Here is a 19597-nt window from a genome sequence, read left to right as displayed (position 1 = left end):
ACTATTACTAATTATTACTATAAAAAGAGCTGTATCCATCTGAAACCATGGTTGGAGGTGGGAAAAAAGATTGTATCGTACAGGATTCGAACCTGCGACATTCTGCTTCGCCGCCCACCACAACTTCCATCATTTTAGAATTATTGTGCGCTAACTTATTCTCTGTGGGTTTTTGGGACAAATGACAATCTCTCACGGCCCTCAAGACAGCCTGGATACTAGTATTTTTTAACAACTTTCCAACAAAAGCTGCAGTTCAGTGATTATTCATCATTATTGACTAATCCCCAAAGTATTGTATGTGTTACTAGTTATATATACTTCTGAATATGAAAACATCTTTACATTTAATCATTGATTTTGGTTGTAAATCAGCGACCTTCTAATCAACTCGTCTCCTTACAAGGCAAGTTCACACAATATTGTGTCAAGTATTTTACCGTGTTCATATCTCAGTATGTATATAATATTACATATATAATATATATGATATTACATATATATAATATATATAATATAATATTACATATATATAATATATATAATATAATATTACATATATATATAATGTATATAACATAATATATATATTCATATATAATATTACGCCGGTATGTGCGATAGCTGTTAAATATTTGATGATAACTGCGCAGCTAATTTCTTTCTTCTATGCTGCCGATTGCTTTTTTCAGTCTAATCTCATTCTGCCACGAGACCAAATAAGCCTATTCACAAAGTCTTCTCATCTGTCAGTTGTCGTATTACTTCTGACAAATGCTTGTCACTAATTTTATAATCGTCTCGTGTATTGATTGTAAATCAACTGATGATGAACATTTCAGAACAAATTCTTTGAAACACCTCTAGCGGGACATGAGCTTACATAAACGTGTTGCCTAAGCCAGTAAAGATGTCAAAACTTGAGTGTTTAGAATGAAGTGCTGTGCTTGGTTTGGTCGAATTTTCCCATGATTGCAGCTACGTTGCATTTGTTGATGTAAAATGAATTTTAAACATTTCAATTGCACCAAAATATATCTAACAATGTTTTAATGTTTGATAAAACAACTAAAAAAACTATTCAGGATAGTTTTTTTTATCACGCGCTTTTCAGACATTTCTTTGCAGGTATGAGACAACTCCTATAAGAATCCTGTCTCACAGGATTTTTGTAGGGTGGAGTTGACCCCCAACCACGCTGGCAACACGATTAGTGTACCATGGGACACAGGAATAGTTTAAGACCAGATGCTTTTCCTAAAATGCCATAGTGAGGATTTGGACCTCTAACTTGCTGCTTAGCAGGCTAGAGTATCAGTGATTTAATCCTCACTGCAGGATGTCAATATGTATCTAAAATGTATTTATAAAATCTATAAAAATTTATCTTATATTTTATAAGTTATGAGTTTTTACGATGCAGTTAAACCTCCATATAAAAATTATGTTCTGTATTTTGCATCTCAAAACTGCTTATGCTGGAACCAATATCTTTGTCATAATGAAAGGAGTGGGCTTTGGCCATGGCTTGATGTTTAAAAACATTCGAAGGTGGCATGGGTTAAGGATAGTACGTAGATCGATTCATAATATTTAAAAATATCAAGTTATGAATAAAACCGATATTCATAACAGCGAGTCCTGTAATATGAACACAACATTAAACAACACTTAATCGAACTTGTAACTTTATCTTGTGATTCTACGCACAAAGTTTTTGTGCTGCAGGCACATCAATCTAAAGCCAATACACAAAACCCTATTAGTTTTAGGACTCAGGGTCCACAGTTGTTGCCCTAGGAGGGAATACAATGTAAACCAACCAATATGCAAGGCAAGGTGCAATGCAAATCTGCCTCCTTAAAGAATAGAGAAAGCATAATATTATTATGCCTTATTAGTTATCTTGAGGTGTTGACTGATGTTCTAAAAAAAGAATCAAGGAGATTGACCCACTAGAAGCAGAGATATAGCCAACCAAACACAGGTCTACCTAATAAAGAATCAGAGGAAAACCCTTCGAAAATCCCGAAAACTGTGATGTATAAAATCGACTTAATGTTCATGTGCCGGAGTTGCGCACCCTTACTGCTGTTACGTATAATGATTGTTTTGGCTACGAGATGTGAAACGCTTCTCGCGATAGTAAATAATTTTCAGACTAGCTCTGGTTTCTCAGGAAAATTAAGCAAACATTGTGTGGTAAAGGCATTTGCCCACAACCCCTCGCCATGATTTTTCAAAACAGAAGAGCAGATTTTGACTATTGTGCTTCAAATTTTAACTCGATCTCCACGGATATGCTCCGAAGATCCTCTGTTCAACGAACGGCGCGTGTATAGTTTATATGCGACATCCGCGATTGCAGTTCGTTTAGAATAAAAAATGGGAATGTGAATTTTTGTTCATTCATCATTTTTTTACTGTGTATCTACTGCAGCATTCAGTTGATTTTCATGATTATCGTCACTATTAACAAACTGTAAGTTCACTACAGCCATAATCTTAAAAAGAATAACTTGACTGTGCTGCTCTTGCTGCAAGAAAAGAAAACGATAACTTTTGATTTTTCTATTGATCTATTATCTTATCTATGATTTTTTTTATGATTAATATAATAATCATAATGCATATTATACAAAATAATAATATAACTGCGTATAAAATAAATGATGTAACTAATATAATTTGTAGAAAATTCCAAATGATAACCGAGATTGATGATTGATTTAATTGATTCCATTTATTAGCTATAGTTAAAAAAATCTGAACAACGTTAAAGATGAGTTTGAATAGGGAAGCTAAGTAGGAGAACAACAAAACTGAGCTGAACTAGCAAGATAGCGGAATGTTGCGAAATAATAGATGCGTGTAATTATTTTATGCTAAAACTAATCTATGTGTCAGAGGGACTGGTTCGGAATTCTCAGAGCAATGATTGTTAGGCCCAATTTGATTTTTCTATACTTCCAGAGATTAAACCAATTAAAACGCCGTGATTGTTATAGGAGAGCGTATTAGTTGGCTTAATTGACCAATGGCACATAAGTCGATTTCATACGTCATATATTGATGATTACCAAAACACTTATGTTTTTTGGTAGACCTGTGTTTGGCTGGCTATATCTCAGCTCCTGGTTGGTCAATCTCCTTGATTCTTTTTTTAGAACATCAGTCAACACTTCAAGATAAATAATAAAGCATAATAATATTATGCTTTCTCTATTCTTTAAATATATTTTGTTGATGGGGTTAGTTTGATCTCCTTGTCATCAGCTAGTTAAAATTCTAGTGATTTTATTGGTGCGTGTTGTTAGTTTGTTGTTAATTCTTATCAAAGTTGTAAAATAAAATTTTACAGAACAGGTACAAAGATGCATAACAATTAGAAAATTTATGTAAACTTCAGATACATTAAAATTAACACATTTAAAAGTTAAAACTAAAATAGAATATGATAAGCCGTTTATGTACGTCTGCAGTCTCTTTTCTGTCGTGTACCATCAATATGGCAGTCGCTTCTCTCATGCTTTCTGGTATAAATAATCCTTCCTCATGATATCCTGTACCCATCCCTATGCTATTTTGAAGGTCAACTATTTCACAAGAGTTCTGTTCCACTTCAATAATTTATTGTGTTTTACTTAATTTGTTCTAAAATCGAAGGAGCAATGATAAATACATCCAGTATTTAAATATAGCCGTAAAACAAATTTATTGCATCAAAATATGTAAACAATAAATGTCATAACTTATATTCTAATCCAAAACTAAATTAATAAGAAATAAAGATATATTTTTATTGCTCCTTTATCTGAGAGACATTTGTAGGCCTGGTCATGCTTTAGTGGTAGAGTGAGTTGACAGAAACAGGCTAATTTATACTACATGTAGATACTGTTGTGTGAAAAATAGACGGATCGTTCTAGAATTTTGACCAATTTCAATAAATATGGTGTCGTAGCTGCTAGCCAATTCTTTGAAGTTGCATTTATTATATATCAAAATGAAGCTCTGAGTCGCCTCTATTTAGATATGTTATTAAAATCACATTTGAAGTAGTCTACCACTTACAATGTATAGTTAAAGTTAACTTAATTTCTAAATTTTTGTGATTGATGAGTGAATGACAATCAGTGTGAACAAGGCTCAATCTACTTACCACAAACTTGAAGGTCAGCTGACAGATAACACAAATAATGTATTATCAGTAGCAGATAAAATATAACAAACAGGGATTTCAATTATGTTATTATGTGGTACTAAGTTTTGTCAACATTTGCAAGTCGCAAAAATAGACAGAGAGAGTTGCGATATTTGCAAAATATTGACTGCTAGCGGCTGTCACACGATATAGTCATATGAAAATCCCTCGATTGTTGAACTGAATTACCTAAAGCCATCTGTTCAAAATTATTCATAAAAGCATTGACACCTTGATAGCATTGAGCTAAATGATTAAGAGATAGCTTTCGAGATTAGCTAATTTTCATAGATAATTCTTCAACTTTTTCATTGTGTGTTAAAGGTAGAAGTTAGTCTTCGTGTAATCCACAAGATGAGACAGGCAAGCTGATTGATGTAATGTTATAACTCGAAAACTAATGCAGAACGATATATACGATACAAATTTTTTAGCGTTTGCGCAATCTGCTTTGACAGTCTCGCATACGGAAAGTTTATGTTACGAGGTGGTGACCTGATCACAAGACTTTTAACTATAGACTGATAACTTATAACAGTGTTCCCTAAGCATTAATAGTATTAACATTATTTTTGCTGTGAGCTTGTACTACTTAGTCTATTTATAAGCTACTAGCCGAACACCGGGCGTTGCATGGGTATTAAAAATAGCTTATAAACAGTGGCAGGTAGTGTAGCTGCCTGTCACTTGCCATTAGCCTGGCACATTGCCAATGACTAATTTGAGTAAGCTACTATCCGTATTGCTAAACTTACTAATAAGAGCAGTGAGAGCAAGCTTTAGTGATGTTGCGTAACACAGAGTGCTATGCGTATTTCAACTGAGACAATAACTCATATCACCTAATGAATCCATTGAATCCATCTCGCATAGCATGATTGGTCAGGTTATCCCTTGGTTAATGGGAGGTTACAAGATCAAATCCAGCACAAAGTGAATCTTTCATTTCCAGATTTTAATATCTATAGATAGACAGACTGAATGACTGACTTTGAGATTTATAGATAGATTGAGATGTCTGCTATGATGTATGATAAGGAATGCTGAAAGTAATGGCGAGCATAAGATTATCTGTTTCAAGTTAATACATTGGCTCATCAGCAGCATTGACATTGGTCGTTCATATGGCTATGTCTTGCCCAAACAACTTATTTTTTGCTCTACTAACATTGACTTGTTGATGAAAACAAATGGCGCTCTATAGAGTATGATTGAACATGTTTACATATATTGCGGTTGGTTTGCTAACAGGGAATTTCTGTACTATGACTTTATTGTCATAGAAAATGTTATTTTGTAATAAATGTTATTCTACAATCAAGAACTGTATAAAAAATTAAATTTGAATTAAATTTGAAGAGAGTTACTTAGCCTAAGATTAAATTCCTGGATATTTTGGTAGCTGCTGACAGCTGATTGATGGCGTACATCTACTTGTGCTTTTATCATATTTACCTTTTGCTGTTCATACTCTTTTTAAACCATCCATCAGTTTGTTGAAAGTTTTTTACATTTCGCAGTCGCTGTCAAATGCTGATAGTTGACCTTCAAATTGTAGATTTGTTAAAATTTTTATGTTTGTTATGTATTATATATTATGAGATGTGGCGCATAGATGTAGACATAAATGCAGTACATCTACATGAAAGTAGTTTTTTTGACTTGCAATCATTTGGCCACTTTGGAAAGTACACTCACTGAAAATAGCAAATACACTTTCCAACCGTCTAGCCCATCATATGGCGAGGAAATAAAGCAATTTATTTCTGTGGCTTGTCTAATTGTTTGATATTGTTAGCGAGATTTCTTTGTAACAGATCTGATATGCTTGAGAACAATAGTTGAACCGCATTTCCTAATCACCGTCAACAACACAATTACTACCGACCACTGTTTACGTCTGCCACTCCTCACTGTATTCTCCCATTGAAATTCCGGACAAGCAAGGACAGTCCGCAGCAAGTGCTGCTGCACCGAATGACTTCTGGCAGCGGCAGCTTCTAAAACATTCGGATAGTAACCTATGCGCAGTCGAGCTTTGAGCGTTCTCTTTGAACCCTATCCTAGCGCATGTGTTGTTTTAGTTATATTGGTGTAAGTCTGTGGTGGGGTGGGTCTGGTTGATTGAATAACAACTCATCAGGTTAGGCCAGCTTTTATAGCTTTTGAGATGATTAGGCCTTTTCTTAACTCTGTATGAGTTGAAGTTTTTACGAATTTCTTCATGAGGTGCAGTGTGATGTTGGGATTCCAGTTACATACCCATCTAAGTTTTAAACAAAATTATGGTAGGTTTTGCAATGATGGTACGCGAGAGTCGAGTCCTTTAGATCTTAGCTACAACAGTCATGCATATATCTCTATGAGGCATCATCAATAATGTAGCTTGAGATCTTAGTCAAGATGTAATGTTGCTTGCTTATGATAACTCATTGCTTCCCATACAACTGAATCCTAAGATGTTGTTTAATTCTTCCGTGGAATATCTTCTGATCTGTAGAGCAATTACTGTGTTGATTGCAAATTGTTCAAAGCGATGTGAGAGGATAATTTCAAGTTTATGGACATACATGGGCCTTGATGATTGGTTATTGAGTACGCTCATTTAGTGATAGTTATTCTTCATGTGTCTCCAAAAGGCGTACTTTCAGATAATCTGAAAGCGCCCTTAGTATATCTATCCAACTATCTCAGAGTCACCAACAGAGTTTAACATTGTATCACAGAGACTCTGTGAGTTTATATTGTCACATGCTGCAACATGACTGTATGAAACTTCAGCCCATCAGAAATGTTGCGCTAGCAAAATGATCAATTGTTATATCCTCTATTTGTGATCAATTGGGAGTTGTCACGACTTTACTTGTGAATTGTTCCTAAAGGCATTTTGTAAACTTTCGCTAGACTGTCGTCCAATAACTGGTTAGGGTTAGTGCTGTCAATGCGCACAAAAAGTTTAAAAATTAAAAACACACGAACAAAGGCTCAAGTAACTTTCACTATACATATCGCACGCCATCTACCGATATTCATAGACTTACCAAAAATATTGATGTTTATGTTGTTTTACCTAGAAAAATATTCATGAACTGACGCAGAAAAGAGTTATTGTAGAAAGTTTGTTTTAATCACGATAACGTATGACATCAATATTAACATTATATGTTGCTGTTCAATATCGAGTGTATCACCCAGTATCATGAATTATTACCATTCTTTTGGCCATTTATGAGTGAAAGAAATAATATAATTTTCTTGTTAGTCTACCAATCACTGAATACGCTTGATCGCTGATTTTTATGCCAGTTGCTAATTACGTCTGTGACCTAGCACATTCCTTTTAAAACAACAGATGTTTGTATGCGATGCACTGGTTCACGGGCGGATTTATAACGTGTGACCTGTTTCTGACATTGGATAACACAGTTGCTATTTTTGATAAAAAAAGTCATTAGTTCTTAGCACCATTTTCTTTATTCAACTAGTAGGGCTAGTAGAGATTGACGCAGGCGAAAATATGTTACATGTACTTTTATTGGCTCTAATAGGTAGAAATGAAAAATCAGTGGAAACCTGACATGACCTGTAACAAATGCGTAACATATAGTTTTCATCGAGTTTAGATTGACAAATAAAGTTAAATGTTGAAAAGTAAATGTGAAAAATGATGCATTTAAAATATCAGAATAAATTGATATCTATAATAAACTTAAGGGGTTGTATTATAATGCCTATAAAGAGAGATCTATGTAATTGTTAAAAGGAATTAGACTTATCTTTTCTTGTTATTAGCTGACAAAAATCAATTCAACTCAGCAGAGAGTTCACCTATAAAAAGAGATGTGTAATTGTTAAAGGTTGACTTGCAACAAAATTCACATTACCATTATTTGATATCAACAGATTCACCATGTCTTACTCTGCTGTATTGTTGGTGCAAAATATGTGGAAATGTATTTACAAGCTCTTAAAAGCTCAAAAACGAACAGTTAATCGCAGCCATCACGAAACCGCCGTAGATTAGAATCTCTTTCCAAAACGGCTCAAATGTGACGCAGATGAATGAGATGGCTTCTGTTTACACTCTCATGCAACCTCATTCGTCGAAATATTTTCGCAAATATACTTCACGCATTCAATAAAACCATGTCTATTGTTCTTACGCGTCTGTTTTATCATCATCGTAATGCTGTCACTTTGAGCACTGATATCTCAAAACCTACCGCAAAAATTCATTTAATTTTTTAACCTTAGCTCGAAAGAGTGCATATCATCCTCTGAACATGAGGAGCCTGTTGATCACCTGCGATAGTCGAAAAGTGCTGCAAAACTGTTTGCACAACTTGGCAGGAAGTATGGGTCACATGATCAGATTACGACTAGATGATTAGACCAGGCTGAAACGATACTGTTAAGTAGCGAGCATTTATATTTGATACGAGCTTTCCCGGTAAAACCCAAAGTATTTCTCATAAACTAGTGCTATTAGACGTTTTATATCGAGCCTTTTATTGATCTTTAAATCCACGTGATAACATCACGTGTCAAAACAATAACTAAACTGTTAGAGTAAGTCAGCCAAATAAAGAAATGCCAAAATACGGCGTTTTTGTGATGGCTGCGATTAATTGATCGTTTTTGAGTTTTTGAGCCTGTAATCACATTTCCGCATATTTTGCACCTACAACACAGCAGAGTAAAAAACAGTGAGCCTTCTGATACCAAATACCTGTAATGGGAATTTTGTTGCAATTAAACCTTTAAAAGGAATTAGCATTATCTTTTCTTGTTATTAGCTGACAAAAACCCCTTCAACTCAGCAGAGATGTTTTTCTTGCAATATACTATAATACATTATAACACAAAATATGAATATGTAATATGGTATGTAACGTGATGTACTATTAGTCTCAATTTACTTTTAAACTAAGTAATACTTCTATTTCTTTATGTTACAAATTACTCAGGAAAGCTCTTAGTCTAAACAAGTCATTAGTGCAATAAGTTGGAGGTCAAGGACCTTAGAAGTGACCAACCTTAAGGTATCAACTTCAAACTGTTACGTAAAACCTTAACCTAGCAGATGTTGTAGACTGTTCATTATAAAATGTTTGATTTATTTTATAACATCATTGCATCTGGCTAGTTTATTTTTCCACACTCAAAGATTAATTCCACACTCAAAGATTAATTCCACACTCAAAGATTAATTCCACACTCAAAGATTAATTTGCCCAAAACTTTAGTAGATTTTATCAGAAAGCTTCCCTAGTTTTTATCATTTGAGATTGTTCAAGATGTTTCAAGATTAAAATCGATCAAACTTGATCGCAGTTTAAATGCTGAGAAGTAAAATACATGCCGAAATGATGTCACAAGCTGTTGTCATTGTAATAGTTGACATCAGCTATTGGTTTTATGATGCAGCGTTACGTGTCTCTATATTCTGTCGGTTTCTTCGCAACTAAAGACGAATTGGAAAGTATCAGCTGGTTCCGATAACTTGTATTGTTTTTGATGTTTGGTTATGTTTATAGGTGGTCTGACTGCCAGGATGTTTCAAAAGTAAAGTTGACAAAACTTGATCATGGTGAAAACGCTCAGAAGAAAAATACATGCGAAATGATGTCACTAGTTGTTATCGCTGCGATAATTAATATCGGCTATTGAGTTGAAGTAGCAGCATTACGTGTGTCTATTCTGTCTCTTTGCAATTATAGATGTCATAATTTCGCTTGACCTAAGCGTTTTAACCGTGATCAAGTTTTATCGACTGTAATCTGAAAATATCCTTGTAGTCAGATCATCTCAGGTATCAAAAACAATCTCAAATGATAAAAAATAAGGATACTTTCTGATGGAATCTACTAAAATTTTGTGCGGGTTCATCTAAAAGCTTGTGATAAAGATGAACAGCTGCCTATTTCCTTCTGTATAAAAAGGCATATCCTAGAGCCACTTTCCATGATACCTTCTTGATTGACTTGAGCTCAATACATTGAAAAAGAAGTAAAGTTATTGCCATGAACCACCACACCAAGGTTGATATCATTTAATCATTATAATTTTTGTGATACTATTTGAAAGATTTGTCTTGCTGAAAAAAAGGACTTCTCATCAAAGAAAGTCGGTTTTGAAAAATAGCTTTTATTAGGCCAAAACATTGCCATAGTTTCACAAAGCAATAAATATGGTGGCTAATTTTCAGACAAAGAGGGTATTTCTAGCAATGAAACGCTCAATGAACTATAAAACTACAAACATAAAAGCAAAATAAAAATGTACAAATTCTTAAATACATCATTTAGACTACCGACCTTGACATGCCTCGGATATAGCTGCTACAGTTATTCATCGATACAAAGGGAAAAACGTTGTGGATTTGATCATGTGCAGTGCCAGGAACAAACTGGTGATTATCACGGCTTTACATTTTAGCAATATTGATGTTTTTAGGATATCAATCGAATTTCACTCACGGACACTGGTTGTTATATAGAATGCAAGACCAGGAAAATTATAGAGTATATACTACTCTCACTAGTGAATGTAAGATATATTAGTAGCTTTATTCCTTACGAATCATACAGGAGTTAGTGAGGCCCTAATGCTTTAGTCTTTATTGAGAATGCTCTTTGGTTCCAATTTCTATGATACCTCATTACAAATTTGAATACCTTTGCTTGAATAACAGAATTCTCAGAAATAATGGTTTGATTGTTGCGATCTCACCCCTTCAAACTGTCACAACAAAGCACAGTAGATGTCCCTGTAAATGTCCTTTTACGTGAATTCTACTGAACGTAAAGAATTTATGTAAAGTTTTCCCTTGGTATTCTGTAAGAAATGCTATATAACATAAAGCTACAAGTTTGTGCAATCTCTCTAATTCGATTCGAATAGTGAGAGTCTTATAGTTAGCCTCGAAAGTATCATTTTTGGTCTTCTCGCACTTGGGAGAGAAAATGTAGCGCAAGGATATTCGAGATATAAATATGTATTTATATTTTTTTAAAGTTTTATTTTAGACATATACAATATTTTTTGCAGCATAGATCTTGCTGTACAAAAAAATGTAAAATTTTATATTCAAATTGACATTAAAGGTGTGCGCTCACCTCGAGTTAACATAAAATCACCATAATCGTAAACCCAAATTAAGGAAAAATGATAAGAAAGGAAAAGTTGTCGATACAAACCAGTAATACCACAGTTACCATGCAGTCATTAAATCAAAAAGTTATATTTAGTTGTTTTTATTCTAAAGAGCCAAAGAGGCAAGTTTAGAAAATTTTTGGAATGGATTAGACTATTTACAATTTACACGTGTTTACGCTTGATATAGCGCGAAATCCCTATAACACAAACGTTCTCGGAACAGATTACAGCATTCACGTTGTAGGTCTACTATAGTATGGAATTACCTTCCCTTGTCTGGAAGCCTTTATATTTGTCCCAACTAGAACTTAAATAATTAGACATGGCAGAGAATGTTGAGTGCATGACCTCATTATACATTAGAGAAGTCTTGAAAAATAAATTAGCTAGAGATGAGTTTCAATCACAGTTTATGAGTTGTATCCTCATGTATCATCTAGCATGTTTTTAATAAATTTTATTATAGTGTCCTGAATTCTTGCATGACTTGTCTTTATAGCTTGTCATAGGTTAACCACTTGCAGGAACATCTTGTCATCCACTTTAGTTCAGTTATTAGAGTTTCCTGAATCAATATCATAAAAACAAATTGAAATATCGTCTTAGCTGCTTTGCTCAATTGTCTGGTGAAAGAAGAACAGTAAATCTTTCACGGTACACTAGATTACCAGAGTACTAGTTATAATTGTACAGTACATATAGTTATTATACCTGACTATCTCTCACAGTACACTAAACTACCAGGGTGCTAGTTATAATTGTACAGTACATATAGTTATTATACCTGACTATCTCTCACGGTACACTAGACTGGCAGGGTACTAGTTATAATTGTACAGTACATATAGTTATTATACCTGACTATCTCTCATGGTACACTAGACTACCAAGGTACTAGTTATAATTGTACAGTTCATATAGTTATTACACCTGACTATCTCTCACGGTACACTAGACTGGCAGGGTACTAGTTATAATTGTACAGTTCATATAGTTATTATACCTGACTATCTCTCACTGTACACTAAACTACCAGGGTACTAGTTATAATTGTACAGTACATATAGTTATTATACCTGACTATCTCTCACAGTACACTAAACTACCAGGGTACTAGTTATAATTGTACAGTACATATAGTTATTATACCTGACTATCTCTCACAGTATACTAGACTACCAAGGTACTAGTTATAATTGTACAGTACATATAGTTATTACACCTGACTATCTCTCACGGTACACTAGACTACCAGGGTAATAGTTATAATTGTACAGTACATATAGTTATTATACCTGACTATCTCTCACGGTACACTAGACTGGCAGGGTACTAGTTATAATTGTACAGTACATATAGTTATTATACCTGACTATCTCTCACTGTACACTAAACTACCAGGGTACTAGTTATAATTGTACAGTACATATAGTTATTATACCTGACTATCTCTCACGGTACACTAAACTACCAGGGTACTAGTTATAATTGTACAGTACATATAGTTATTATACCTGACTATCTCTCACAGTACACTAGACTACCAGGGTAATAGTTATAATTGTACAGTACATATAGTTATTATACCTGACTATCTCTCACAGTATACTAGACTACCAAGGTACTAGTTATAATTGTACAGTTCATATAGTTATTATACCTGACTATCTCTCACTGTACACTAAACTACCAGGGTACTAGTTATAATTGTACAGTACATATAGTTATTATACCTAACTATCTCTCACAGTATACTAGACTACCAAGGTACTAGTTATAATTGTACAGTACATATAGTTATTACACCTGACTATCTCTCACGGTACACTAGACTACCAGGGGAGGTCCTACCACACAAAGTTGTCGTCAGAATAGTCACTTTTAAAATCATTGTTGTCACTTTTAAAATCACTGTCGTCACTTTTAAAATCACTGTCACCTTTTTCAAGTTGGCAACCAAATCAACTTTTTTCTTCACATTCGTTATTTTAATACAAATATCTATTCTGGTGGCACTGGGTTGCGTTAAAAATCTGAAACTCGCTCAGTTTGAACTTCTGCTAACCAAAAGCATGGCTCAACCAGCGACCTTCACAAACTTATTAGTGATGTTTGGGAGCGTTGCCGATTACTTCGCGAAAGGTGACAGCCGTGTTAGGTTTTTAGGGCTATATTTCTTGCACTGAAAATAGACCGAGATTGTCTTTAATAATCACTGTCAGTCACAGACTTGGAAACGGATTTGCTGTCAATGTCGTGGCATTTCGTTGCTTTAATTTTTTGGCAGTCTATAAATGCTAGGCCAGATGCTTCAAACCAAAACTTGACCAAACTCGGTTGACCGTGGTGATTTATGAACAAATAAAAAGTTAGTTAAGGTACGGCTACACGTAACAAAATTTCTGTTGGTTCTAACCAAAATCACGAAATGATTGAAACATAGAATTATTCTGCGCTGCTAGAATCGTGCTAGCGAGCACGATTCCAGCAGCTTTTGCAATTAGAGAGAGACGTATGATGACGTCCAACAGACGTATAATGACACACAATAAAAGTATAAGTGCAATTCAACATAGTACACACGATGCAACTGCTTAGATTGCGTTATTGAATGTATTTATTGTTTGGACGCTATAGCTACAAATTGTTTATTTTTTAATTATATTTCCTTTTAAGCAGCAAAAGTTTTGCGGTAGAAAATGTTGACATCTCTAGCGCAATCAAGTCGGTTGCATTGTATTTACTATGGTAACTTTCTGTAATATTTTTCTTGTGTGTCGCATTATGTTCTCGGACTACATATATCTTAAAATTTGCTAGAGTCGTGCTCGTTAACCAGCAATAGCGCGACCTAAACAGTTACATCGTGTGTTCTATGTTGAAATACTTATGTATTTTTATTGTGTGTCGCGATATATGTCTCGGACTATACTAATTGCTAAAGCTGCTAGAATCGTGCTCGCTAATAATTTGTTTAATCTGTTAATTAAAAGCGTTTCGTCGACGAACTCGGTGGGCATGCACAGTTCAAATAATTCTTTGAATTTCGACCGATTAATTCTGTGTTTTTCGTGATTTCGGTCAGAACTCAGAACCGACGAAAAATTCGTTACGTGCAGCCGTACCTTTAGTAATCCTACTTACAAAATCATCGTCACCTCGTCACCTACATTGAAAAATGGTCGTCTCGTCTGTCACTTTTTAAATATCCCTGTCGTCGGGTCGTCAGAATCGTCCCAAAACATGGGAGGACCCCCACCAGGGTAATAGTTATAATTGTACAGTACATATAGTTATTATACCTGACTATCTCTCACGGTACACTAGACTACCAGGGTACTAGTTATAATTGTACAGTACATATAGTTATTATACCTGACTATCTCTCACAGTACACTAGACTTCCAGGGTACTGGTGTATAACGTGAGCACCCACCAGATAGATGCAGCAGTCCCGTGGTACATTCACCCTAGGCAAGTTGGAGATGTGAATTTTGTAGTCGAACCTCATCAGAATATTGGAATGCAGGTATGAGATTGCTATGTATTGGTAGCAGTGATCTTAGAGTTAATAGATAGCATTCATTAAACAATAGACAATAAAAATGACCAATTAACTCTTACTATTTCCTTTTTCTTACAAAGGTGAAGTATTAGTAAGCCTGCAATTTATGCTAACTAATATGGCTATATGATAACATTATTAGAGATTATAAAATTTTCAATTACTCGAAAACCATCGAGATGTGCTATTATGCAGTTGGCAGTAATAAATGACTTCAATTCTGCAGATGGATTGTCTATACACCAGAGTGTTGTTGTACCCACAGTAAACCAGCGAGTTAAAACTACTATTATGGGTTCAATGTGTTGTTGTACCCACAGTAATAGTTTTAGTTTTTGCGGCAATGCTCACAAAAAGTTTACTTTTTTGCATGTTCTTTTTGACAAGAGAGCCCTATATGATTTGTAAATACTTTATTTCTGCAACCACGAATATGCATCCAACCAAGAATATTATAGCTGGTCCTCAATAGCTAGAGATAAATATTTTTACAGCTTTAACCAGCAGCTTGAGAATTAGAACACAGACATGGCAGGTTTCTGAGCATAACAAAATTATTGTTTTTACCAAAATACAGTTCTCTCCATATCTCATGCACTGTCTATCATAACAACTTGTTAGTTTATGCTTTATGTCAAAATATTACATCAAGCTGATAGCATATCTGTAGCGGAATTTTATGTTGGTACTTCACTGTCATTCTGATATTCCACTCTCGGCCGTTTCTACCATCATGCTGCCAGTTGCTGACGCAGCTCTGATGAGTTTTCACACCCAGACTGTAGCGTGTTAAATTACTACTTAGCAATGTGTAGAACTGCACTGAATGATGTAATTATAGGGTCATGACCTTGTAACTGTCAAGAGCTCGCTTGTGTGCTAAACTGATAACAATAGCCCTGATACCTCTGCTGTAATGAGTGTCGGTCATTGATTTTCATGTATTGCATGACAGTTTCTACCGGTAATCTGTGTAAATGGCTTTAGCGTCTACTACTGTAAATCTTTATTCAGCAAGAAACATGTTCACTTATTAATATTCAATGTTTCAATTGTAAAAACTATTTTTTCGTAAAAAATAATTATTGGCAAATTTTTGATCGAATTTTAAATGAAAGTGCCAACTTTCCTTTTTACTAGTTCATATTTATACTTTCTGTTTTAATGTTGTTAAGCTGCGCATTTTATTTCAATCAATAGTTCCTTTTGATTGGTTGATACTTAAACAATTTAAAGTTTTTTTTTATGGAAGACAATGCCCATGCGCTTGCTCAAGCTTCAGTAACATTGATGAAGCATTCAAAAGGAGACAACTATGAGGTTTTGAGCATCTACATTTTCAGAATCGAATCTCCGCTTGCACGCTTGTTCTGTAATCCTTATATTGCTGTTTGGCCTTGCTGTGGTTAAAAGCATTGCCAACACGTAAATAGATGTTTGTGAGATAAATTTACAAAAATGCTTCATACATTTACATATGTTGGTTGTTGCTCAATGTGCTTTGTAGCTACAGCTCCTTGAAAAAACTTGTACCTGGTAGTGGTTTTTATGAGCTACTATAGTTTTGGACAATGACTTGTTACAGCAGTTTTGCACCCACCAATTTAGGCTTGAACAGTTATTTTTTAGTGTCGCTCAATAATATTATATCTGAACGGCATCGTGGTAATAGTTTTATATACTCGAGAATCTGATGGACTCCTTTAGGCTATGTAAGATCTCAACCTAAGGTCCAAAAATTAAAATATACAGTTTTACGGAGAGTTTAAATGATTCATGTTGTTGATTGCCTGGACTCTATCCAACTCAGTTAATGTGTATGTGTATGCTCATTCACTGAATACGTATTCAAGTATTGGAGTTATCTAATCAAATTTGAAAATAGACAACTCCCAGATTTTTGTACTTTTTTGATAATGTAACTTGAAAGCTTAAAAATTAAGGAATTAAAATTCTTATTAAAAAAATTATTAAGAAATATCTCATCTGCAAGTTTAATCTTTTGCTTCACTAAAAATGTTTTACCGTGTTGACAGCATGCACAATATACTTATTAGACGTGCCTGCAGAATTCACCTGTTGTAAATTTAATATTGAGACATAATTTATGCACGTTAGGGCAGAGTTAAGTTAGAGTCACCACACCCACATCTGAGTTTCAAGTCATTAAAAAGAGGAGACGAAGGTAACTACACCTGCCGGATCAACCTGATCGATGGAGCAGATCTAGTGTATGAGCAATCAACCAATCTAATAGTGAGAGGTAAGATATCATTGTTGCACAGGGCAAGCGCCTGTCAGAGCGTGTCAAGGCATTTTGTAAGATGTGGCTAATATGCTCAGTAGATGTCAGCTATTCTTAAGAACGTATTAAAATTAATCTGGTCAAATGTGTATCATTAAACAAAAATATATTATCAATGATGTATGGCTCATGAGATTCCCAATAACAAAAATAAAAAATGAAATTATAATAATTTTTACTATAATAAGAACCGTGTACATCTGTCTGAAGCCATGCTTTGAGGTTTAGAAAAAAATTACCTCCATCAGGGTATGAACTCATAGACTTATTAACTATACTTTAATATAGTTATAGTTAATAGTATATTAATTAATATAGTATAAATTAATTATTAAATATACTAATAATATATATAATTAATATAGTAGATATTAATTATTAAGTATACTAATAGTTAATATAGTGTAGTATAGTTAATGGGTTTATGTATGAACTTATAACCTTCTGCTTTGCAGACCGATACTCTAACTCCTGCGTCAATCGACTACCTCCCCAAATTTTGGAATGATTGTGCAGTATGTTATTACAGCAGACGATCTCTCAGTGCACAACTCTGTCAGGGTTTTAGGGGTTTTTACTTTATGTTTATTTAATATCTTTCAAAATGAAAGTCAAATTATAATTGAATAAAACTTTTTATCGGCGTTTGTGGCAGCTGTCCAGACATCCCCAGCTGACTTATGACAGCACTACTTAGATATTTTGCATCACAATTCTCATATTGTACTCCAAACACCGCACTATTGTTTGTCATGGTTGAGGAATAACTCTAACTGCTCTGACATGAAAATTTTGCCTATCAGTTTTGTTGTCTGGCCTTGTCCTAGCTCACTTCATTTTTGCTGCCCCAACACCGGCAGCACTACTATCCATTGGTGGCCCTGGTCATTTAGCTGAACACTTTAATGAGTGTATTATGTAAGAAAAGCATCAGCGCTCACCATCTTCCTAGCCAGAATCACTTGCAGCGTGTGGCACGTAAAAGCACTCTGATCTTTTACTCATTGGATTAGAGGTTTGGTCGGGTGACGTCTGCAAGTATGGTTGAAAGAGCGCATTGTCTAAATGGTTTGTGGATAGGACGAGAAACCACTCTCCTTAGCTAAAAGAGAAGCTATCGTGCAACTGTTGAACTCAAAGACTAACAAGAATGTGCGCATGTTTAAAGGCGTTGCTACCAAACTGATGTCTAGTTTCTGAAACACTTGTAAAAAGGTTAAAATCTACATATCTGAAGGAGATCTCAAGCTTTCCAAATCTGGTATGTGAGTTTTCGTATTAATTTTCCTTTTGAAGAGTGAACTGTGACAGGTTCAGTTAAAGGCAGCAAAATGTTAGTATTGCTTGCTGACGTAGTTTTTGGGTAGGATGTGTATTAAAGATGACTTTACAAAAAATTTTAGTAGATTTTATCAGAAATTATCAATATTTTTCTATCATTTGTGATTGTTTTTGATGTTTGAAATGGTCTGACTGTCAGGATGTTTCAAGATTTAAACTGACAAAGCTTGATCACAGTTAAAATGCTCAGATCAAGCAAAAGTTTGATTATGACATCTATAGTTGCAAAGAGAACGACAGAATAGAGATGCGTAAAGCTGCAACTCGAACGCAATAACCGATATCAGCTATCCCAATGATAACTATTGATGTCATCACATATTTTTCTTCTGAGCGTTTTAACCACGATTACGTTTGTCGATTTTAATCTTGTAACATCCTGGCAATCACATCACCTCAAAAATGAAAAACAATCACAGATGATAAAAAATACCGATACTTTCTGATAAACTATACTAAAATTTTGTTCAAGGTTATTTTAATGTTTTACATTGATATGGAAATATTAAGATTAAATTTAAACATTGGTTACTGAGCTAAACACATAACCAGATGCTAAGTTATTTTTGTATCTTGTTTATTTTTATACTGGGCGATATTTTTATACTTGGGTGATGGCCAAGGATGCATGGACACCTACACACCTACACACCTACACATGTACGTGTAGGTGAACTACACGTATATGGTTGTTTTGATGAATTCCATGAAATCTGTCAGCCCAGACATTCCACACAACTTGAAATTTAAAAAAAGAACATAAGAACAGTAAGAGGTAAATTTGTCTTTTATCGTTTTTTATCTTTTTTTGGTCGAGTTCATAGAAATGTAGATGTAGAAATCATTTACTTCAAAATCATTACTTCAAATATATGAAGTAGATTTTATTACATTGTTAAAATATTGACATTCGAAAGAAATCGTTAAATGAAAACATTTATATTTTTAATGTATATCACCTTTACTGAGTGCTTTTTATTTAAATTTGTCATTTGCTATATTAAAGTTTGCCCCGTCGAAATAA

General features: G+C 34.3%; 1 protein-coding gene across 1 annotated transcript in view; it reads left to right on the top strand.

Annotated features, from left to right (window-relative positions):
• The window catches only part of LOC137386048 (protein turtle-like), an 84256-nt gene that overhangs the window by 10742 nt on the left and 53917 nt on the right, over positions 1-19597 (top strand). The window contains exon 3 of the mRNA XM_068072703.1: positions 17046-17190. Within this exon, the coding sequence (XP_067928804.1) occupies positions 17046-17190 (145 nt within the window). The remainder of the gene's footprint in view (positions 1-17045; positions 17191-19597) is intronic.

This window comes from Watersipora subatra, chromosome 1 (genome assembly GCF_963576615.1).
Source record: "Watersipora subatra chromosome 1, tzWatSuba1.1, whole genome shotgun sequence".
Lineage (NCBI taxonomy): Eukaryota > Metazoa > Bryozoa > Gymnolaemata > Cheilostomatida > Watersiporidae > Watersipora > Watersipora subatra.
The sequence above is the reverse complement of the archived record's forward strand: the minus strand, read 5'-3'. Positions and strand labels throughout refer to the sequence as shown.